The sequence below is a fragment of the Gasterosteus aculeatus genome, chromosome 16 (genome assembly GCF_964276395.1).
Source record: "Gasterosteus aculeatus chromosome 16, fGasAcu3.hap1.1, whole genome shotgun sequence".
NCBI lineage: Eukaryota > Metazoa > Chordata > Actinopteri > Perciformes > Gasterosteidae > Gasterosteus > Gasterosteus aculeatus.
In genome coordinates this window covers 1,952,256-1,976,950 of record NC_135704.1, presented here as the reverse complement: position 1 = coordinate 1,976,950, position 24,695 = coordinate 1,952,256, and the positions used below count along the sequence as shown (strand labels likewise).

The following is a 24,695-nucleotide window of genomic DNA, read 5'->3' as shown; positions in this document are numbered from 1 at the left end:
GAGAGTGCAACCTCAAGTAGCTGCCAATAGCTCCCTTTAGCAAGAAAAGTCTGAAGGTGTCTGACAGCGTGTCGGTCACGTCAGGCTATACAACATCTCCGGCAGGTAATTGGCAGCTCTGCTTGCAGAAACAACAGTGGGGGTAGTTCTCAACACCCCCGAGGGGTTGAAGTGTAGGTACAAATGTTGGGCAGCCTTTGGCAGTGGCACAACCCTTTGAAGGGGCATTACGTCTAAACCAGTGTGCTTCAGCTCTCATAAGAGGCCCGCCACTCCACCAGTGTGTGTTAGGAACACCTGGTAGAAGTCCAGGTGTTATCCCGAAGACTATTGAGCTGGGGGAAGGGTGACTAATAGGTGAAAGGCCTTGTAGACTGGTTGCCTTACTGGTTATCGGCACTGTTGCATGTCATGATTACTTCTCCCCACACAAGCTAATGTCCTCGTTAGAAAAGAAAGACACATAAGTATTTTTAATTCTGATGAAATAAGTAAGTAATCAGTCAATTTATCTGAAGCCAAAAGAAGAAGAAAATAAAATGCTTGAGGGTATAATTACATTGTAAAGAGTCTTTGGGTACCCAGAAAAGCACTATAAAAATGTAATTATTAATATTGCAGTTGAAGTATAAGACACTTCAACTGCAGGGGGTGGAAAGGGACACGGCATCGGTCTCACTCTGAAGCTTAGTGCCACTGACCAAGTGGAGCAGGAGCCATTGATTCGTAGAAAGTTTGACCACAATGACTCATACAACAATGAAATGAATTCAAAGCGGACCAGCTCGTTAGACTTCAAGAATGTCTTGGCATCAAAACTTGGATGACCGGCAACTTCCTGATGCTAAACTCAGAAAAAACAGAAGTTGTCCTTATAGGCCCAGAGCGCCTTCGAAGCCAGCTGTCACGTGATACAGTTTTTATGGATGGAATTGCTCTGGTACCCAGCAGCACCGTCAGGAATCTGGGAGTTCTCTTTGACCAGGATATGACCTTCAACTCGCATATAAAGAAGACTTCAAGGACCTCCTATTTTCATCTACGTAACATATCAAAAATCAGGCACGTTCTCAAGTGATGCAGAAAAATTAATTTATGCGTTTGTCACTTCCAGACTGGACTTCTGTAATTCTTTGTTATCAGGCTGCTCTTGTAAATCTCTCAAGCCTCTCCAGTTGATTCAGAATGCTGCAGCACGTGTATTAACAAGAACTAAGAAAAGGGATCATATCACTCCTGTATTAACTTCTCTGCACTGGCTCCCTGTTAAATCAAGAATAGATATTACGGTACTTCTCACCTACAAGGTACTTGCTGGTGAGGCACCGTCGTATCTTAAAGAGCTTGTAACACCTTATTGCCCTACAAAGAAGCTGCGCTCCATAGATGCTGGGTTACTTGTTGTTCCTATGGTTTTAAAAAGTAGGCTGGGGGCCAGAGCCTTCAGTTATCAAGCTCCTCTTTTGTGGAACCAGGTTCCACTTTCAGTCTGTGGGGCAGAGTCGGTCAGCTCTTTTAAAGTAAAACTTAAAACTTTCCTCTTTGATTCTGCCTATAGTTAGGGCTGGCTCAGGTTAGTCCGGACCAGCCCTTAGTTAAGCTGCTATAGACTTAGAATGCCGGGGGAATTCTTAGGACACACCAAGCTCCTCTCTCACGCTCTCGTTCTACCATAATTCACGTTTTATTAATGCACATGACTAATTCAGCTTCTTTCCGGGAGTTTTTTGTGCTTTCTCCCCTATCAGGTCTCTGTAGATCGTAGTTCCTTCTGGACCCTGGTCCTGACACCTACCGTGGCCATGCTGCCGCCTGCTGCTGCCATCATCATCATCATCATCATCATTTTAGATATTAATCATATTACTGTACTCGTAAACCAACATTACCCTCTCCTAAAGTCTCTGTGCTCTCCCTCCCCACAGGCTCCTGTGGATGGTGGTTCTATGTGATGGTGGTTCTATCTGATGGTGGTTCTATGTGATGGTGGATGCCCCTGCAGTGGTCCTGCTGTGCGCCTGGCTTGCTACTCACAATTACTTGAATCCTTTCTGTCATAGGAATTGCATGTATTATACATTGTTCATTCTGTACACATGGCATCCATTGTAGTCTGTCCATCCCGGGAGTGGGATCCCTCCTCTGACGTTCTCCCTAAGGTTTCTTCCCTTTTTTCCCTCTTGGAAGGGTTTTTTCATTTTTTGGGGAGTTTTTCCTGTGCCGATGGGTTTCGGGACAGAGGATGTTGTATGTGTACAGACTGTAAAGCCCTCTGAGGCAAATTTGTAATTTGCGATTTTGGGCTATACAAAATAAAATAAAATGTTTCATATCTTTCTGTGGACTGATATGATTTTAGGCAAGTACATAGTAAAGATGGCAATCATTCTGGAGAAGGCTAAATATTTCATTATACATGCGGGAAAACGCTCTGCGTTATCAAAACATTGATGAAATGAGTGTGACTGGTCCAGGTTACAGTTGCCTGTGGTAATGAAACGGGGCTTGGCAGAACCCCCCCCACCAACCCCATACTCAGGGTCTCATCTAGTGTCTCTGTGCAGATATGCCACCCTGCACCCGGGTCAGCCCTCCCCCGACAGGCCGAGCCAACCAACCCAGAGCCTCGGCCGTCGCTCCACTTCCAGTAAGCGCCTGCAGGCTGCTGGCCTTGTGTGAGGGCCAACTTTCTGCCGTCAGGCCCCGGCTTCCCCTACAAACAACCATAAAGAGCCCTGTGTTCTGGGCGGGAGGGGAGAAGTGAGAAGAAACAGACGCTCCATACACAAAAACACACTTCCCCCGGTCCGCCTCGATGCGGCATACAGGGAGCGGAGCTGTGCCGACTCAGATTAGTGCCAGGGTGCTTCACTGAAGGAAAACCTGGGTAAGCTGCCACTATTTGCTGCTGGCCCGCCTCATCAGTCTTGATGACTTATGGGCCAACGAAGTAATCTAACACTGGGATTCCCCGCATTTAAGCAACACCTCAAACCATGGTGCAACATCGCCTAGTATGTTTCTACAATGGACCGGATATCAGAAACGACTCACAATTAAAAAAAGGAATTTGTATGCACTGATATATATGATTCACAAAAGGTTTTGCTATGCTTACTTAAACCTTAAGAAAGAAAACTTGTTATTTTCTAGAGCGCTCCAACCGGAATAAGAAACTACAAAGGAGAAACCCCTCAGTTCAGTCTCATCAACCAAAAACAGCTAATCCAAAGCCATTGACAGCAATGGTATGATTCACTCTTTGTAAAATGAGATTCCTCGGCTTGTTTCATGCATTTGCTCAAGAAAAAAATTGAATCAGAACTGCAAGTATGGACTTGCTTTAAAGAATAAGTACATTTCGTATCCATACAGTTTTCCACCATTTAACTTCAAACCTTTGCCAACAATAGTCATTTAGCCGATAGCAAACCAGCATGTTCCTACACATCACTTTAGCTGCAGTAAATCACTCAAAACGACCGAGCCTGTGTATGAGGGCTTGATAATAAGGTGAAATGTACCTCGGTTGTCTGTTAGGAGGCTGCAAATAATAGTCTCGTCTGGCAGGTACCATTATTGAAGCCTTGTCGATCCACCCTCTTTCTGACAAGATGTTACTTGAAGTCTGTGTGTTTTCCAGAGGCGTCCGTCACAGGGGTTGAATGGGAAGCTCTTTGAGGGCCTCAGAGCCCTGTCTCTAAATTAGTGGCTGTCATCTAAAGAAACCTCCATCATACCTGAACAGGATGGGTGGCTGGTGGAAACACACAAGCTAAACTCTTTATTGCCTCCAAAGCAAAAGTGGCAGGTATTCGTCCTCGTAATGATGATACTTGAGGAAGCTCAGCGGGAAAGAGAAGGATCAGGAATCAATGTGAGTCAGTAGATGACAAGCTTTCCACTATGTAATTGCCATTTGTCTCTGCGCTCTGTACTGTGTGATTGCAAGATCTCTATTGTTCCATTGCTGTTAGAAAACGTGATTTGGACATGGTGCAGCTTGTAGAGCACATGAGTAACCCTGCGAGTAAGTGCATACCAGAGTACACGTACAGTGAAGTGGGCTTTTTGGAGCAGTCCCCCACAAACTGGTTCACCTCATGCAGGAAGACTAAAGGTATTTACTATTTACTTACTAGGTAAGTTTGAATGGGTCTTTCTGCAACCTAACGTCAGCTGCATAAACCTAACAAAGTCGTTTTTTTTCTCCTGTTAACCACAAGTTTGAAACAGTTTAACACAGACTGTACAGTCCTGAACAAAACATGTCTCCCTTTAAAACGTATGTGAGAGTGTGGCTTGGTTGGGTGGGCTCGTGTTTTGTTTGGGACAGACTTGTTCTGAAAGTGACGCCTTTGAAACCATCCGTCTTCACTGCCACAAGATGCTGCTCGTGCAACCTGTTTTCAAGGTGAGGCGTTCCAGCCGCGCTTTCAAATCCAAGTTTCCTTTCTGCCTGCCTCCCTGCTCTCCTGGCTGATCAACAACTTAGAATTGTTCTCTCTGGCATTTTCCCTACTGGCTCGTGGTGGGATGAATTATGATGTGACACACTCCCTTCTGTACTTCTGGGCAGCCAAGGCGATCAAGATGAATCACCACCTTGGCCCCCAGGGGACCTGCTAAGATCCTGCCTTAGTTGTTTTTGGGGCCCTCATCAGGATGCTGAGGATTTGGAAATCCCTTGATACTGTACTCGGTAAGAAGAGAGGGCTGTGCACAAAGGAGCGGCCCAGTAGAACTATGTCAGACGATGGGATAATACACTTAATTGAGAGGGGATTATACACAGGGGTAATCATCCGGCTCCGTTGTGATCACATACCATTTAGTCCGTATTGAGTTTGAGAAAATGACGCTGACACTGTGTGATAAGCTGTGGAAATTTTAGGCCATTGATCTGCAACTTCCCAGCCTTTAGATTGACGGGTCCCTTTCTTTACAGCAGCACATTTCTGGCTGTAACTCAGGGGAGCAACCGCATTGGAACCTTAGCCGTGACGATGTGCCGGTGCCGGAGCCAACAAGCAACACCGTAAAAAAAACAATACATCTGTCACAACCTCTGACAACCATCCCGCCCCCCCCCCCCCCCGCCCCCCCTTTCCATGTCAACCGAACCAAAACAAAGAAGGGAAAAAGCAACACGGGCCCTGAATGGCTGATCTGTAAACTGTATTTAATCAACACATTCCGCGCTGTGGGCCTTGAGCGGGCTGATTGCCTGGCGAGTTGGACCACATCTGTTTGTGTACAGGGGCGGTGCAGGCCGCAGCCCCGCCACACAAAAACCTTGAGCATATTTCAACTTTTCGGTCCTGCAATTTGTCCCCTGACTGCTTCCCGAGAAGCATAAATACTGTGGGACGGGCAGGAGATGTGTTTTGTTCATCTCTTGCGTTGTCGTTGCGGTTCCGGAACGGGAAGGCCGGATTTCAGATCGCTAATTACCCGGTCAAACGGCTGCCATTCCGGGGTTGTGGGTTTGTACAGGAGACAAAATATTGAGTAAACAGCAGAGCAGTTTCTACTGCACGCCAACGTCCTACTGGCATCCCGTGAGAGGCTTTTTCTCTCTCATGGCTGCTAAGTCTGTGAAAGGCAGTGGAAACGCAGCTCCAAGCTAAGCTAATAAGATACTTAGAAATGAGAAAGAAAATAGCACATAAAAGTACTTTATATACTGTAATATTCAGTAACGTGGGTACATTTGTGGAACCACCTATGTGTTGAATCTTTTTGAACAGCAGCCGATTTAAAAGGGTTAGATATTCCTAAATTAAAAACAGCTCCATGTAGGAGGAACATTGCCGAATATGAAATAGACAATATTTCTGGTACTACTGTAAAATGCCCATTGTGACTGGCGCGCAATGCCAAATTGATGGATTGGTTTAAAATCAGGACTAATGCTGAACAAATGAAACCTGTGAATTTCACAAAAAAATACACTTTCTAGAAATCACACGTTGCACTCAAAGCTGCTGTGCACCATCATTCTTCTGAGCCACATCAATACCCAGTCTATGCCTTTGCACTTCGTCGGCCAGGGACCGCAGCAGGTACCAAAGCAGCATCTGCACCACGTGACCCACAGCCATCATTACGTCACGTGCAGAAAGCGGTGAAGGATGCTCCGTACGGAAAGATTCCCCAGACAGGAAGTGCAGCCCTGACGCAGAGCAACCGGCCCGCGACCAAACGCTGCCACCAAGCACCGTGCCTCTGCACCTTGCTCCATTTCGCTGGGACAACAGTAATGAGGTGATTTTGGCGCGTGCCCGGGATGAGACAGCTAGATCAAGGTCTTGATGAATTAGTGGGAGCACTCTGTCAGAGTCCCATCACATTAATCAGAGCAAAACCCGGTGCACAGCCACACTGTTCCCTCCTCCCTTCCCCTCGCTTTGCAGGTGATGAATAGCTCTGCCTCCACTGTGTATCACCTGATCTCGCTGAATGTAAATGTAACAGCATAGTTCTCACAAAACCTCTATTGATCTTTCTCCCTGGTTCCCTTCCTGGATACAAATATCTTAGATAAGCATAAGGAGGCCTGGCAATGTTGGAAGGCCGGATTTTTATGGTAATGAAGTCAGAAAATAAATTGGTATTCCTTTGTAGGTCAGGTTAGGATACAAGTTGCAGATGCGAGCACATAACTGTACCATCTATGCTAAACAATGAACTCTCACTTCATGTCCTAAAACGGAAGGCTTCCAGAAACTCTTGTTCATAGGAGGGACTGCTCGGACGCGACCACTTTGGTCTACAAGAACTGGGGAAATCAAGAGGAGGTTGTGTTGTGCTAATGTGGCTCCACGCTTTCCTCATGTCTGGCTGCTGTATTTCAACTCTCAGAAGGAAGAGACGTGTTTAGTTCCACCAAATGGGAAGAAGTGGTAGTGTAATTCTCAGAGAAACATTTTTAGTGGATGCATATATTTAAAAATGTTTAACGTTCATCACAAGCCTCCCTGCTACTGACAATGGCATCATATGACTCTTGTGTTGGTCAGTGGAAATGTGTACAATTTAAAATGTGTACAATTTACTGACAAATTTCCTTCTGATTTTAGTATCCGTGTTGAGAGCTTTTAAATAAGGCCGAAAGCAGTGAAAGTCATTTGCGTTGGTTACAGGGTTTTCATTTATTAACCTGACCTTAGATGATCATTATATTCCACATTATCTTACAGTATGAACTGTTCATTTAAGCTGTGTAATTTAACTACTTAGTCAAGTATTCAAACCAACAGGATTCCTTTCCAAAAGGAAATATTCCAGACCTGTTGTGTACACATTTCCTAACAGGTCCACATATTTGGTATATTTGGACATTTGGGATCTCACTTTGTTGGATCTGAATGACGTTTGGTTACACTACAGCCCGATTTGATATTGACCACCTGATTCCGATGAGTCCGATTGAAGCGGTGCTGTACAGACATTCTGCTCCACCTCCCATTAGGCTCACAAGGCTGCTGAAGCTTTGCTATGCTAGTGATAGCAACCGATATTTAGCCGCTAAGAGGTGGATCCCCGTTTGTTATGGAAGACACACTGTGGGTGTCTCCACGATGACTCGTCCCACGATGCCTGCACACATGTAAGGATCCTTACCCATGCATGGCGTGGAGTGGGTGTGGCTCGTAATGGTATCGCCCTTCGTGGTGTCTCATGTCGATGGGTATGGGCGTGTGGAACGTGGGGAAGAGGTGGTGGGGACCTGTGAGCGACAGAAAGACATCAGAAAACAGCAAAAGTCAGCGAAACAAATGATAAGACATGCTTAAATAAGGGGAGTAGTACAACGTAGTTCAAGACATAATAAAGGCTGATACATTTCCTGACTGGTGTCTGCAACGCAGCGTGAGACGCAACTGTACACTTTTACAGTTCCTGTAATCCGGCAGTAATTGAAACCTTCTCCACTGTCTGTGGCTATCGGCCAAAGAACCGTGTTCATTAATGACGCTCGCTATCCAACGAGACCAAAGCAGGGTTTACACAACAACGAATGGGTTTTTATGTGTCAGACAAAAGAATGCACACATCCACCATTTCCTGCTATAAATGGCCTGATGGCTTGAGGGAAGTCTCATTAGGATAACACAGGCGATCTTCATCCATTACTGTGATTACAACTTTAATGTCTTGATTGAGGTAGGAGGAGAGCTCTAATCATAGACTAAAGCCTACAAATTATCTCCACTTCCACATGTTAAAGTTCCACATGTTTGATGCAGTACAAAGATAATACAGCACATTGTGTGTGTGTGTGTGTGTGTGTGTGTGTGCGCACTGTGGAGGGACAGAGACAGAGCAGAGTGCTACGGAGCTCCCTGGAGATGATCCCTTGCTGCTATTAGGATTCTTTGGTCCAGTAGACTTTGATGACCTGGGAGCAGAGACCACCAGGGTTAAAGGTCAAAGCTCAGTGAGAGCAGATCATTATCTGTAGTGGAGAGGACCACTGGGACGGGCTGGACGGGGGAAATGTGATGAGCGAACATTTTCAGGACGTTTCATTTCAAAGGTGACGTGCTGCCAGAATTAAAAGACTTTCAGCTAAATTCGTGCCATACAGCTCACTGGACTTAGTATCAATTAGTTTTTTGATTGTTGTAACGTTACTGACCCCAAACATCCTGCTCATTTTTCACATTCAAAGTCTGCCAAGAAAAGAATGAATTCAGCTACCAGGACGGCTTTTAATGCAAAACATCTGTAAGTAAGCATCAAGGAAAATAGAAAAGTGCTAGTGAATGTTCAAAATGAGTGAATATAAACGGTAATACTGTTGAAGAAAGAATGCAGAGATGTCGGTATGAATCACACATCTTGGCCAAGACAACAGTTACATAAAAGGACTTTTGGGTGAAACTAGATCCAAGGACATCTTCAATATAATTTAGCTTCTCAAATTGGTTTTGGTTTTCATCGGCTTGCTGTTGTAATATTTTAAATAGGACACACAGAATTTGTTTCCCCGTTCAGGGAACATCCTGTGGGTTTACTTGTCTCGTCTGCATATTCTAAACACCTGCCTACTTAAACTGAGCCGAAGGGGCGAGGTGGAACAGGACTCTGTGCCTGCAGGCTGCAGCAGGACACTTAGTGTTGTTTTTAGCTGATGCCCATTACAAAGACAGACATTACTGCTCCTCAAACCCCGATTGAGCCCTTTGTCGTTGGGACGGAGGGAGTCATCCTGGTGTCGTACCATCTCGTTGTTCGGATGGGATTACACAGGACTGGGGGAGGAGTTTCCCTGAGGGCGGCCCTGAACTGTGACTGCTGTGGAATCTGTTTAAGAACTAGCATTATCCATAAGTGATTGTTTTTTGCCACTAGCTGAAGATGCAGTTAATGGAAGTAAGATTTTAATACAACTACTTTTTCCAAGTCCAAACTGCGCGGAAAATCCGATTCCAGCTTGTAGAAAACGATGAGTTATGGCAAAGGACCTCTGTCTTAGAAATATGTAGGATCATTGCCTCTTCCGGAATAACAATGAGGCACATCTACTGCAAAGCAGGTCAAGTAGATTTTAGACTCAAAATGATCCACTAGATGCCCACGGAGCAAAGTGTGCTGTAAAAATACATGCGGGGCCCTGCGGGCCTCGCCTCCTCTCCTTTGAGCTCAGTAGGCCTGTAGGCTCTGTGCTTCTGAGGAGATCTACGCCGCTTGGGTCTCAGCCAGCCAATCTCCCCCCCCGTCTTTGTGGAGTGGACGGGCGGCCAATTCCGAGTCAACTAGTGCGCCACAAAGCCACGAGAGGCCCCCGGTAAATGAGTGAGAGGGAGTGGGAACTGGGAAAAGGAGTTTGAGCTTTGTTTCACAAGTGGAGCCAGAGGTTCGGGCTTTGTCTGAGAGGTGGCCCCTGCTTGTGCTGCCTGGCACATCTCTGGTGGAGAGGGCGGCATGGGGGGGGGGGGCAGATTGAGGAGGCTAGACTAAGACAAAGACAGCGCCGTTGTAGTAGCTTGCATTGGACAGCAGATCAATTACGCCGCTGAACTGTAGGGCCCATCCTGTTTTCTTTTATGCTTTACTTTTTGGTGTGATTTTTCTTTTGATAAAGTTTTGGTTTCAACGGGTAGATTTCCAGCTGGGGAAGCTTTATTAATGCAAGTTTTTCCTGCCACCTGTCTAACATTAGATTTTTGGAGTAGTAGATGTAAAAGCTTTGATAAACTGAGATGAAAACGCTGGACGGATGGAGGACGGCTGGAGGATTGGCTTTTTTCGTTCCCAGTACGAAACGATGTCCATTATTCAAACACATGCACAAGCACACAAAAAAACAAGCACAGGCCCCAGAGGCTGCTGTCCTCCCCTGCTTGGGTTGCTAAATGTGCGGGCGATAAGGGCTGAACAGGCCCTTCCATCACCAAGACAGCTGCATTGTTTCCGGACTGCAGGGACAGCGACCGACAGGTACACGGCCGGGACCATTCGCACGCCTCGGCTCCTTGATTTACCGCCCATCCCTCCCCTTTGGGTATGCTGGCATGCAGCGTTACTCCACCCTGGGCCACGTGCTGCCTACCCAGGACAGGACGGTACAGGACCGCTATAAACGCAATGTGTCATTGAGACGTGGAATGAGATGTCCAGAGCAGGGACATCCCGTCTTCATCACCTCTTCAGAGCTTTGAGGCTGCAGGCCAGATCTTTTCGAATCGTGTGATCCTATCGGATCGGACTAGAATGAAGAGGAAAAGAGCGACAGCTGCCTCAGCCATTCAGAAGGCAAAATGGGTAAAGCGTAAAATGACACTCGACCGTGAGAGTGCTTGTGAGGTGATGGATGTATTTCTGTCCAAAAATATGAAAGATTGCTTTTAGTTTCAACGGATTGTTCAACTTTTACACCGCCGCAATAATAAAGACATTTTCTAACTCTGTTGAAACTTTGGGGAGTTGTGTTTGGAGCATTTTCAAACGGATAAATGAGCTTTATAGCAAACACTCTGGTTCTTGTGGCATTTTTTCCTGAGAAGAACAGACTCTTCACGTTGGAAGTTGGTTCGGGCTCAGGTTTCTCACCCATATGGGGGAGGCTCGTCACCAACAGGCCCAATAGAGTTTTATCCTTAGAGGCTATAAGCGACCAACTTTACGGAGAACAAAAAAAATGCATTTAAAGCGTGGATCCGTACCATTGGAGAGAGAAAGCAGAAAGAACTACCTGTATTTGAAAGCTTATTGAACAAAAGCGCAAACACTGTGTCCATAAAAGACAGTGGTTTGGAAAAGGTCCTGGCTAAATGTCGGGAAAAAACAATGGCAACTTGGAGAGGTGAGAGCACAGCAAAGTGCACGAGGACAGCTAGAAACACAAACTTTTTTTATCTAGATCATCTACATTTCAAAATGCATGATTAGTTAATAAATGATATGTTTTAAATGAAATGACAGCCCATATATATATTTATAGATGTATAAATGTATTATATATTTATAGATATGTTGTCTGAACAAATAAAACAGATAACAATAACAAAATTTGTTCAAAATACACACATGTGCACATGTTTTTATCCGTTAAATATCTTCTCCTATTTCTCTTAAGACTGAACATGCCTCTGCACCCCCGACCGACCCAAACATCTAGTCACCTCTTTTTCTTTTTTCTAAGCTTCACATCTCAAAGCCCCGGTTTGATCTCTCACTAAAGACAATGCCAGGTGTTCGTTGGTAACAAAGGCCCCATCGAGTCACGTGACTCAGAGACAGAAGAAGCAAAAGCACCTCTCATTATGACCAAACGAAGGCCCAGATTAGGACCATGCTGAAGTGGAGTGTGGAGTGGGCTCATGGCTCGGAGGAAGTACTCAACAATAATAATAATGCCCTGAGAGGCCAGGCCAGGAATAATTTTGTGAGAAAAAAAAGCCTTTGTTGTGCTCAGAGAGCGAGAGCGAGAGAGAGGGGGAGAGAGAGAGAGAGAGAGAGAGAGGGGTGGAGCTCAATTGAGACAGGAAATTCCAGCAGAAGAAGTTGGCCTGGGTCCTAACTACACAGCGCCGTGCCAACGGCTATACACAAACGCTCATGTGCATGCACACACAGTCACACACCCACTCGCAATTACCCACACAGATACTGATTTGTTCTGCAGGTCACTGTGTATGCAACCATCATGAGTGACGGAGACAAACACAAACGTGTGACTTTGAGGTTCAACAGACATGCCTTTCTGAAACACACAAAACACACCAGGCAAATCTTCCACACAGGTTTAATAAAACTTGTATGTTTAGCTTAATCCCGGCTTCCTGCACTGCACACACACACACACACACACGCACACACGCACAACATGAAACCTGCAGGTTTAGTTCGCAAGACGTCTCTTCCTCTAGGGCAGTGCATGGGCGAGTGATGGCGACAGAGGGATTAGAGGCTTACGGGCGAGCACGGAACCACTGCCACCTATGAAAGGAAGTCTCAACAAAGTGGCTCTTTACTTTTAACTGCCCTCAGGGAGGGTAAAATGATACCGTTTTTATTGATCGGGGGATTTTGGTGCGGAAGGTAAGTGGCTAAGGCCAGCGGTCGGTTTGAGCGGAACCTCATTAGTCCATGGGGCCGTGTGCAAAGGCCGCATGTGTTATGATGGAGCATTAAACACTGTGAAGACTGATGCCGTTGTTTTCCAGAGGGTCTGTGTCGGCGCTGTGAAGCGAGCACGGTGCCTGACGCTTTAACCCGTGGATCATTAAATCAGAAGGTTATATTTCAGTGTCTATTAGTCAGATTGTGACTCGGGTTAGGTATTGCACCTCAACACTTTTATAGAGCAGACCTAAATAAATCCATAGTACTTGGTATTCAAAACTGACATTACATTCATGCTAATATTAGCAATTGATCTTTGGTCAAATCCCACTTCTCAAATGCAGAATAACAATGTGAGTGAAGCGGTGGCCAAGTCTGTCCAGGATCTTATTCCATGTAAGGCAGGGTCAGTGGAGCTGGTCGGGGCTAAATAACATTGTTTTACTGGTTACGCTGAATGTTAGGATGTAGATAAATGGTTCTAAAACGTTACTTTTCTATTAAAAAAAAGAATCTGTTGTTAACAGTACATAACGTTGGCACATAATTACGTTAGCGGGGCTATTACTGTTTTGTTAAGGCAAAAGGTTAAGTTCTTGGGTTCAAACAATGTTTGATCTTTTTTGCTCTTATACTGTATCTGCAGAAACCGGTTTTTATGTTTGTATTCCTCAGTAAGGTACTAAAACACAGGGACTGCACCATCCCTAGCAATGAACCAATATTTATCTGGTTTTGGAGCAAAACACAATTCCCACTATACCCTAATGGGAGCATATACACGTTCAAGCAACTCTGGGAATTTGAAGATTGTATCTGAGGGCCGAGTAAGTACAATACTTAATCTCGGTTTCTGTTCTCCACCAACTCCAGAGAATAAAATCAGAACAAACGCGATACGAAGATGGCCTTGTGCCTGTGTTTATATTCCGTTGCTATGACACCCTCATCTTCCCCCCCAGATGTGTTGTATCACTTTGTAGGGGCTGTTGTGAAGCTGCCCGGGCCTCTGCTGCCGCTGCTCCCATCCCGGTGTGTTTACAGATCCCACTCGCACCCAGCTGGCCTCTCTCATCTATAATCAGTCTCTGTCAAATCTGCAGGCCGGTCTCGGCCAATCACTAGTCTCCGCGTCAACCCCAGAAACCCACCACCAGTATGATCCATCACCTGGGCTAAAAGGTGCTGCACCGCCTCTCCTAATTGTTCTAAAGACTGAGTACTACCAAGACCTTATCTCACCTGGGTTGCCAGCAGCTGGTTTTACTAATGTGAAAGAGATACTAAGGGGGGCGTGGGAGGGGGGGACTAAGGAAAGTAGCATAACAAAAAGGAACCCTTGCTTCTGTCAGATGTTCGCAGCTTTTTCCTTTAAAAAATGTCTAAAAAGCTCATGGTGTTTTTATGATCTCTTGCCTCTGAGAAACATTATTCAACCAAAAACACAGATAACAAAGTTCCAAGGCTTTCATCATGGAAATGGTGCTATAACCAGCTTGTGTCCAGCATCAGTACCCTGGCGGAGTGGTGGGCATTTAGCAGGGGAGGGAGTATCCTTCATGTGTGATGCCAGCGTACAGGTAGCCTAGCTTAGCGAGCCTCTCCTTGTGGCAGGCAGCAGGGCCTCTGTGAAGACTGATGACGTGTCGGGATAATCAGCTTCCCGTGCAGACTTCTGATTTATGACTTCAGAGTACGGCTGTAGGGCTGATCAAATAATGAATGCATTGGGTTTCTTCTCGTTGCGCCACTGATAATTCCAATTCGGAAGGATGCGATGAATGAGATAAAACCCCGGCCCCAGTTGGAGAGGGTCAATTGTGCTGCACAGAGTGGAGTGGTTCTAGAAATGCAGTGATGTATATCATATGCTAATCCCATTCATCAAAACCACACATCGAAAAAAATATAGCTTGTGTGACTTCAGTCACTTCATCTGTTCCTCATTCAGAGAAAGCATTGGCTCGCCACTTTCTGGCAAGTGTAAACGCGCCAGATCGAGCCAAGTCACTTCAAACGACGGGAACTCGGGGTCCTCCTCAGTCTTCCAGGAGCCCTTTGACCTGGGAGACACAGCTGACGGAGAAGCTGCCAGTTCACACAAAGAGCGTCCCCAGCGCCCTATGACGGCATCTTCAGCACTGGCTTAGCATTCCGCATCTGTGACTTGAAACCAGAGCTATTTTCTCAAGGGGAAAGGCAGAGGAAATACCCAAAACAGCACACAATGTGAGGGAGAGGGAGGGATTGCACATCAATCTAAAAGCCGTCTCAGTTGGGGGTCACTGCGAGGTGAGAACCCCCCCCCCCTTGGGAGAGACGGTTCTCCAGGCCCAAGCAGGAAGCCAGGGAGTATCCTGGATGGACCTGGCCTGGTCTCCATCAAACTGCCCCGCTGAGTCTTTCATTGCAATGGGCTTTCTCACAGAATCCACATTTTCCCATTTTTAACACCAACTGTTCCAAGACACAGATGGATTGATATGAAAAAAACGCCCTGGTTGAATTAGAGTTTGAAACCTCTCTAAAAACACGTGGCCCATTTCAGACTTAACTGTAGGACACAGCGAACACCCCTCCACTTCATGTCTGTTTGCATTACAAATCTGACAAAGTATTGTAAAAGTCCGGCGACGGGTGAGAATAAACCATGTACCATCAAAACTGGGGCTAACTTGCACTTGTTTATATTCGGCAACAGTTAAATTAAAAGGTTGACTCTTTCTAAATAACTGTAAACATCCTCTGATTGTTACTGAAGCTCAGTCAAGGGTTGATACTTTTAAAGCTGGAAATAGATTTTGAGGAGATCAAGACCAGCTCAGCCGACTGTTGGTGGCGTTCAGAACACACGGCAGAGACATCTTCAGAGCAGGCCCCTGGTCTCTCAGGTCATCTATCCCGATAAGATAGAGCGTTGAGACTGAGCTACACACACACACACACAGCAAAAAATACTTTGTCTGGCCTCTTTCTCCAGGGCAGAATTGAGGTTGGAAACCCTCTTACTCTGGGACTGTTTTAAAGCACTAACAAGAAACCGCAGTGAAGCAGGTCAGAAGGCCTCTGACCACCTGTCTGTCTGACTGTGCTGCCTCACTCTTTCTCTGTAGGTCAAGTGGTCGATTCTAGTCCATGTTTTGCAAGGAGCAGAAGGAGTCTATAGTGTTTGCCATATGTGGTATTTTTGTTCCCATATTAGCCACAGAAACCGACCCCCTCCTTACGTTAAGATATTCAGAACGGCTTTCAATAATAATAACCCAAAAGAGTTAATATTACAGTGTTTGACTTTAGAGCCTCGTCGCCGTGCTTTCTAAGTGTATTAACATCAATACTATCAATGATATCAGTGTTGTGATGCAAAATTGCACCAACTTAAACACTGCATGTCCTTGGATCTGTAATACACTCGCCAAGTGTGAATCGGGCACAGTTGGGCACAGCTCAAAATATGTGAAGGACACATACGAACATACAGGCAGAAATTCCTTGTTTTGTACTTGGATGTCATGACATTGACCCACAAAGTGAGTTAACACAAAGTAATCCCTCCCATTTGGACTAAATTGCAAGTTATCCGGTATATGGCAATGCTTTGTATTTGTGATAGGCAACAGAATGAAATCAGACCAAGTGTAGAACAGCATTACCTGCCCATATACTGCTGCTGACTTGTTTTCCATCTGTTGTTGTTTCAGCTAAGTGTACTCTGTTTTCAGAGAAACTTCAGAGAAAGGTCAACGGTCTGAACAAGTGCAAAGACCATTTTATGAATTAGAGACCACAAACTATGGGATACGCTAGGCCACAAATCCAGACACAAAGGCTCACTTTTCTGATGCAAAACTGCAGACAAGCTTTTGACCTTAACGCTGAATGGCATTAATCAACGGTTTATTCATTTCCAGGTGGATTGGGATTATTAGGATCCTGTGCATCTCCGTTCACATTTGCAGAAGAGAGTACCCGTGCAGACATGAATGTAATGCCAGTGTGGCCCCTGACAGTTGGCAGTGGGGCAGCTGAAGGCTCCAGAGACAGCAGCAAGCGGTCAGGACATTACTCAGCAACAACAAACAACAGCCCTCAAGATAAGGAATCGTTCGTCACCAGAGCTGCACTGACAAACGGCATTCATTGTGTGATAAAATTAGCCAACACCCCACTTCCCTGGTGGGACGGAGAGAGTGGAGTCACCTCGGGGTACGCCTGTGGGGGAATCTCCATTATCTGACACACACTCTGGTGGATATGGTGGTGAAGGGCTTTCAATCATCACAGAGTTGCTCTGCAGTTTGGTAATAACTTTTATTCATGAGGTCGGACCCAAGCTGGAAGTAATGATACAATATTATTATTATCATCATGTCGGAATAAAGGCATAAAGTATGACAAAATCTTAAAATCAAGAAATAATTTAATAGAAAAAATAGAAAACTAATCACTGAAAATGTTTTTTTTCAGTGATTAATGATTAATGATCAATGATTTTTTACTTATCATGTATCTCCATTAATAGAACACTATACATGTCAGTTTAACATCTATCTATTAAAGATGTTTAAAGATCAGTTTTGACTGAGTTTTTGACTCCGTTTTTTCACACTCAGTTTTCTCTTTTCTCACATTCACACAAATTCAACAAAGACTTCTGCTGATGACCACTGAGCATCTCTACTGGAACATCCCAGGCTTTAGAGTGCCAATGCAATAGTAGCTGGGAGAGAAGATTCTTCCAAAAGGCCTGTGGATTCAAACTAGCAACTAGTTTCCAAAAGATTTTGGAAAATATTTGGTTTCAATTATGGTTGCGCTTTCAGCTTAAATTCCTTTCTTATGTAAACGTAAACTGTGTGATGAAAAAATAAACAAAGTTTGCCTGACGCAGCAACATCCAAAATCACCCTGACATTGTTAGTACTATTTCCCACTTATGGGCCATTCCTGCCACGTTTGGAGTAAAGCCCGGGAGACTTTTAATGCAAAGTTTTTTTGAACCTCGGAGCCATCTCGCCGTGTCAGAATGGAGGGAAAGCGGACTGGCCTCCGTGCCTGCCTACCCACAAAATCTCACCCTCATGGTGGTGAGGGTTAGTATTGGTTTAGGAAAGGCTGGGCAGTCTGGCCTGGACTAACACTGGTCTAGAGTCAGAGTTTATCCACATCAATACGTCTAAAACCATGTGGCCACATAAACATGATGATGCCAATATGCTACTCATACGTTTCTGTGACGTACACAGAACGTCCATGTGACAACTGGTTTGTACAGATGTTTGATGGACAGGTTAAAAGTAGGCTACTAAAAGTGTCTGTTCTGAATAAGATTATTATATGCTACGTCCAAGTTCAATTTGATTAAACTATTTTAAGTACTCTGAATTATGTCAATGCGGACTTAAAGGTTACGTTTCTCTTCAAAGCTTCCCATGTTTATATGAAATAAGGAAAAAGTGACTTGCTCTTATAATCCCGCCATATAAACCATCAGATTCTCTTTGACTCATAGCGTACTTTCTTTTGGCATCTGGACTGCATTTTGTGTTAATTTCCTCTGAACTTCTCAGATTTACAATGTTACAATGTTTTAGCAAAAATGTCCAAACATGAAAATCTCTAAATACAGCAATCTAATTCCACACAGAGCAAATGATCAAAACGTTTTACGGCCGCTTCGGGGAGGTTAAAGCAAATGAAAAAGAACGGAAATGGAAATGACAGGGATACAGTAAGGCTGAAAACGTAGCTAAAGCATGCGGGCTCTGAGTAAAGCCTGAACTCCTTGTTTCCTTGGTCGTCATTCAACCTGAAATCAAGAGAGAAGTAGGCGACGGAGCTGTAATAGATGAAGGGCTCATTGTACGAGAGTTGAAAGCACAATTTTTGTGATACTTATTGAAAGACTGAAGTCAATCTCAGTCCGTCTGAGTGTTGGATGTGTAACTTCCACTATAAACGGCACAACATGCCACATATAGCCCAGCAGTGAAGGCTGTTACTGCCAGCGCTGTGGCTTGTTGAAAGGAGTAATTAAGTCTGTTTTGTTTCACTTTCCTCATGTGAATACTAACATTTAATTAAGTGTAAACGGTTGGTCGATCTTTAAGCCTGTTGTGACCAACTGTGCCATCGTTTTAGGACGTAGACTATGAATTATGTGAATCTGTGCGGTCATGCCATAGACAGTGGTTCCCAAATGTTTTCTGTCAGAGCCCACTTGGAGGATATAGGGAAGGACATTCTAAGACGTTGTGACTCAGTGTTAGGGTTGGTTATGAAGCCACAACCTCCCTGTCCCCGTGGGGGCCACGACCCACAGGTTGAGAACCACTGCCATAGACAATCAAAACTAAACATTTCACACTCTAATTATACCATCCGTCCCGTATTATAATAACACACCCACGTTTGTTGACCCATACATTAGAATTATGACTAAAGGCCATCTTACTCTGTCATTGAGTCCATTTCTAGACAGAATTACTTCCAGAGAGCTTCTATCAACACACAAAGTGAAACATTTGGGGAACAAATTGAAGACTGTGCGTTAAGAATTCCTGTCTTGTACTTCAACGCCGATGATAACTGGGATTTCCTCAAACCTTAAGATTTTGGAGGGCTAAAATAAGAAAACTTATAATGGTAGTTCCATATGATATCTAGTTTTGCTATGGCCCAATTGGGCGGGGACATGGTGAAACAATTACAGCGTGGACTTGAGCCAAACACCAGGCCCCAGAGCAGATCCAGATCTTGATTTCATTCAATGTAATTTCTCCTTACAGTCAGTTTGTTGTGCAAAGTTCCATTTGCTAAACCTAGAAGATGATGTTGTTTTAAACATGTTAAAGAATCCCCAAGGCACATTGTGTGCAGCTTTTATGTACTAAACGGAGACATGAATAAAGCCTGACTTATCATGTCATTCGTTCACTATTTTGTTTGGTTTTGCCATCAATAAAAACAAACAAACAGAAACCATCTGGCTCCTCAGGTTGGAGATGGTCGTCTTACAGTTTAGGCATTGTGGCTTTTGTTTTTGCAAGGTCTTGATTAGAACACATTTTTTCCTTTGCCCGGCTTCAAAGCCCCGATCTAAGAGCACATTGAAGTTTTAACTGTTGCTGCCTGGTTCTTGATAATGATACACATGTGGCACAGCCATGACCTTCATCAACCAGGTCTTGTTCTTTCTTTGGAGAAAGGGTGCCACATGCTGCCACTGTATTTGTTATCTTCAATTTATATGAGCCACATAAAGCAGTTGAAGGAAACTGCATGTAAAGTCACACTGTATACAGTGGTGTCGGAGAGAGATGAGGTTAATAACTATTTGGATTGTTGGTGGATTCATTGTCCTTCACCAATTTACCCGCGTCCACCAAGACTGGTCTCAGGAAACCCATGAGCTCATCAGAAAGTCTGTAGTGCTTAAAGTGAAACCACAGCGGTGTACAGCGTAGCCTACTCTTAGTGCCTACCATTAATACCAGTTGACACTCCAGAAAAGCTGTGATTCATTCACATTCCCCCATGGGGAGGTGATAGCATGTCTTCTTGTGTGGTGTTGCAAGTGTCACAGTGTGCAAGGAGAAACATTGATCTTCTTTGAGTTCTGTGGACGTGGACAAGCCACAATCCCGGCAATACCAGGCTAAAATGATTCCCATTACGCCCTCATAAAGCTCCTGAAGTAAAGAACTATTAGGAGTAAAGAGGATGACTGTTAAGAGTCTTAAGAGCTTCTTAAGCAGAGCAGAAAGACAAAGAGGTAGAAGAAATATTGACACTGAATGAGATAATTGAACAACACATATTGAATCCAGAAATAATCTTAATAGAGATGCATTTTGGTTTGTAGACGGATACTGTACAGTATGTCAACCAAAGCCACTCCTGGCTGGCTAGCAATCACAAAAACTGAGCCATTTCTTCTGGTTATCAAATGGTCGGCATGGTAACTAAACTTGTACTTGAACACATGTAACAACTATTCAGCATGTTAAGGCTGTGCAAAAGTTAAGTTTATTGCACAGATTTTTAGCTTGAGCGCTACCTAGCTGCTGTGTTAGCAGCACGGCAGAGGTTCTGCTTGAAAGCACCAACAAAAAATATGATCACGCAGGATGGTCTGAGTGTGCTCATTAAAATTGTCAGTAGAGATATCGCTAAGCGAGCTGGCGACACAGTCGGTGTCTGTATGAATTGTAGATAAAAATCGGTTGGCGGCTGTATGTAATGAGACGGTTGAAACAGACAGTTACGGAAAGTTACATCTGCTTACAAATGCGTTGTTGATTGGACAACATAAAGGGTGAAAAGGGTGACAACGGAATCATATCTGATCATAGATTGAGTTTTAATACGTACTGTAATAATGACAATATTGATACAGTATCGGCGGTAACTTCTATTTGGAGTGAAAGGATGAAAAGTTGGAGGAGAAATGAAGACGCTGTAGACATCTTAACGCTGGACTCAACACGTTGCATCCCCTTTTTTTCTTGCCTCAGGCCATTTGAAGCAAACCACTCCAACATAGAGCCTATAGACACAGAGGCGTGTTACTGGAGAGAGAGGCCGGCAGATGTCAGACCGCCACATGTCAGCTGCCATTAGGGCCGGCGCTTGCCTCCGCTTACACGTGGTATCCATCTCCGTAGACCATGAGGTAGCAATCCTGTTTGGCTGCCGCAGCGCCTCACCCCCAGGGACGCTCGGTTCACTCAGTCCTGGGATCACCTCAGGTTATATGTGCTGTGTTATGACAGCCTAATGGTGCTAGTAACTGTGTGGCAGTAGAGTGAGAGAAGGGTGGAGGAGGGACTGAGAGAAAGTTGGAGAGTGGAAGATGAAGTGAGAGGTTTTTAAGCGTACAGATGCTCGTCTTCCACAAAGGTCAGAGTTGTAGCAACATCAATATTAAGCAACGGATGGATGAGGGTTACTGTTGCAATGGTATATTTTAGAAACAAATATGTATCATCATTGAATGCTGAGGAAGGATTTTATGAAGTTTGGCCGTGAATTCAGTCAAGACAATTTCCCAGGTTGCCGTGTCTCTCCCTGTCGTTACGCTGTCAGCTGATTGGGGGCGGGCTCCTTTAGAACTAGCCAACCCGACGTGGCCACTGTTTCCGCAAACCAATCACGTCTGTGCTGTTAAACGTTAAAAAGTGTTCGCTCTGTTGCTGTTGTCACTTCAGCAGGCATCAGATACAACCCGCCAAAACACCCCTGGCACCTCCGATCAGCAGCCAAACCTGCCATAACACTGCAGCACCCATATCCTGCACCACCACCGGTGTCTGGACTCCAAGGGCGGATGTAACTCATCCGATCTCTGCATCCCAGCCCCTGGTTTATCCTACGCTAGGATGGAGTTCAAAGGACAAATATTCATCAGACAATCTCTGCTGAACACGAGCCAACCCGATGCCCCGTGTTCCTTCTCCCAGGCCCGACTCACCCGTGGCAACACAAACCATGTTAAAAAGTATTGAGTATATGAGACAAACATGCATTCTTCACAAAGTCTTTACCATCAGAAAACTACAGCCAAAGAAATGGAAATAATATTCCTAACTAGGTTGGTGCTGTTAGCGGTCCTGGTTGTGAGGAGAGGTGAGTCGCTCTAAACGAACAGCTCGTATTATTGTTGCCACGTCCTGGGAGAAGAAGCTTTGACAAGCTGCTGAAGCTCTGAACCAACCACTACGGATTTCACGAGCACGCACACCCCTACACACGCCAACAAACACACATTCATGTTCTGAATAAGAACTGGCAGGTCTCTTAGGATGGTCCTGACTTGTATCTACATCAGTGTGCAAAAATAATTTCTCAGTTCATTGTGCGGTGCAACAAATGTCACTACGAGGAGGATTACATGTCATGTGCTATTCAGAGGATACAGTGAGCTGTGGGGGGAATGATGGCAATTACCCATTGAAAATTTGACAAACAAAAAGAATTACTTTCCTAAATCATGTGAAGAATCCTTAAGAAAAATGACTTTACTAACCAGTAAGTGTTCGGCACTTTTCAGAAGTTAAACTGAATCAAAAAATAAGTGAAACCACTGCACAATTTAATAAGTTGTTGATGGATACTTTTGCACAATCCATATATCTGACCCTGTACACCTTGAAGATTTATAGCTTTGGGCAATATTTGTTCATGTCTACAGGTATGAATCACTGTGCAAAAGGCCCAGTCTAGATCTGATGGCTGTTGTATTAAATGTACCAACGGTTGGTGTTAAGGTTTCGGGTGTCCAGTTAGTAGAGGGTAAGGGTCCCCAGGGTTTTGGCAACTTGTGCCAGCCCCCTCCTCCCGCCCAAGCCTCACTCCTCATCTTTTGAGCCCAGACACCTAGAAGTCCAGTCTGGCCTCACAAGAGGAAACATTACTTTGAGCAGAGCACTAATCGCCAAGCTGCTACTGAACAGGCCCAACGGCCACAGCAAAGAGGCAAGAAGAAATCCACATCGAGGCTGGAGAAGCGGGGGTCCAAAACTCACGTCTGTGAGCCCTGGCCCTCTGTCCGGGGCTTAGGGCCATTTCCTCCTCTATAATTAAGGAGTTATCCCCCAGCACAATGGAGAAATTAAACTGTAAAACCTTGCTAGGTAAATTACTGCTTTTCCTGGGAGTGAGAGGAAGCGTCTTGATATGTAAACAACACCCCCTCTTCAGCGGAGTACCCTCTCCCTCACCCCCGCCTCCCTCTTTGTTCCGTGGGAATTTCGGATGGGCCAGATTCTCCCTAAGACTAAAACTCTCCTGAATGAAGAGGATTTACAGTACCGTAAGCATCTCAAACCGGTTTCTCCAAAGCCAACAATCGGAAAATGTGCAATTATGGATAAAGGATACCCTGAAACACACACACACGGCCGGTAAACACGTTTAGAAAATGTCTTACGAAATTACTGGCAAACATCTGCAGTTAATCCCACAGCTGGAAAATATTGTGATCGCGGTTTATATTCTCACACCCGATTGAGTTTATCACACCCGAATAACGTCACAAAACGTGAAACGTCTCCTGGTTAACTGCGTAACACCTGGTCGGCCTCGGCCGTGGTAGTTTCCTAAGTGAAAGACAACGTGTTTACCTTCCCCGTGGTATCGGGTCCGCTCCAAAATGTACGCCACACCCTTCCATCAAGTTTCATCAAATACGTTGGTATTCTTTACGTCGGCTTGCTTACAAACACGCCAAACTGAAATGCTGTGCAATTAAAGTACCATATTGCTGGATCACATTCATTTGGTCTGTCAGCGGTACCATTACTCAAAAGAATTATAAATCACCTGGGCAGTTGGTGTCTGGGGCAGAACCACAGTTAACCCCTTGCTTCATATCTAAATACAGCTTCAGTTATGATATGACCTTGCAGATTGTGAACATAAGTATAGGGCTGACACTGAGGGTTTCTTTATAGGGTGATCTGCTATGAAAACTGTCCATCTGAGGATGGAATCTGGAAACACAATCCTTCCCAGCCAGGATGTCCTCATATGGACTTCTTGGTTTCGAGTCTAAAATCGAAGTATTCAATTTGTAACAATAAAAGAAAATCACTTGACTAAATGATTTCACCACTGTGTGAAGGTCCAGAGTGAGCGTGGAATACTGGAGGGCATCTTTCTGAAAGCAGCCCTAGAAATCCACACACAGACGTCCAAATGTGAGACCACGGTGGTCAAGCTGACAAACAGTCTGCCGGCAGCGAGCGTGTCAGCTCCACGCCTGCCGTGAACATGTCTGTATTCGCCGCTGCCAGAGGATGACCCTGCTGCTCTTTGAAGCCAGCGCCAAAAAACATTCTCCGGCTTACCTGACATCGTCGGGGAAATCACCTGGCAAACAAAACACAACAGGCTTACACGCTATACTAACACAGGCTTTCATTCGCAGACAGCCGCCTCCTTCCACTTACTCAATGGTCCTGACGCGCAGCGGTGTGTGATTAGAACACGCACGCTTGTCAGTGATCACTCCAAATTTTGCTTTACGTTATTTATGCTTTCACAAGCTTCTATTTGTTTTTCTGCAAATCCTAACATATCGTTTCCGCTTTGAAGTGTGTTCACAAAAACGCTTTAAC

The 24,695-nt window shown here is 44.9% G+C and overlaps 1 protein-coding gene across 1 annotated transcript in view; it reads right to left on the bottom strand.

Annotated features, from left to right (window-relative positions):
- gli2a (GLI family zinc finger 2a) overlaps window positions 1–24,695 on the bottom strand; it is a 68,612-nt gene that overhangs the window by 22,433 nt on the left and 21,484 nt on the right. Inside the window, exon 3 of the mRNA XM_040201991.2 lies at window positions 7,627–7,732. Coding sequence (XP_040057925.2) covers window positions 7,627–7,732 — 106 coding nt within the window. The remainder of the gene's footprint in view (window positions 1–7,626; window positions 7,733–24,695) is intronic.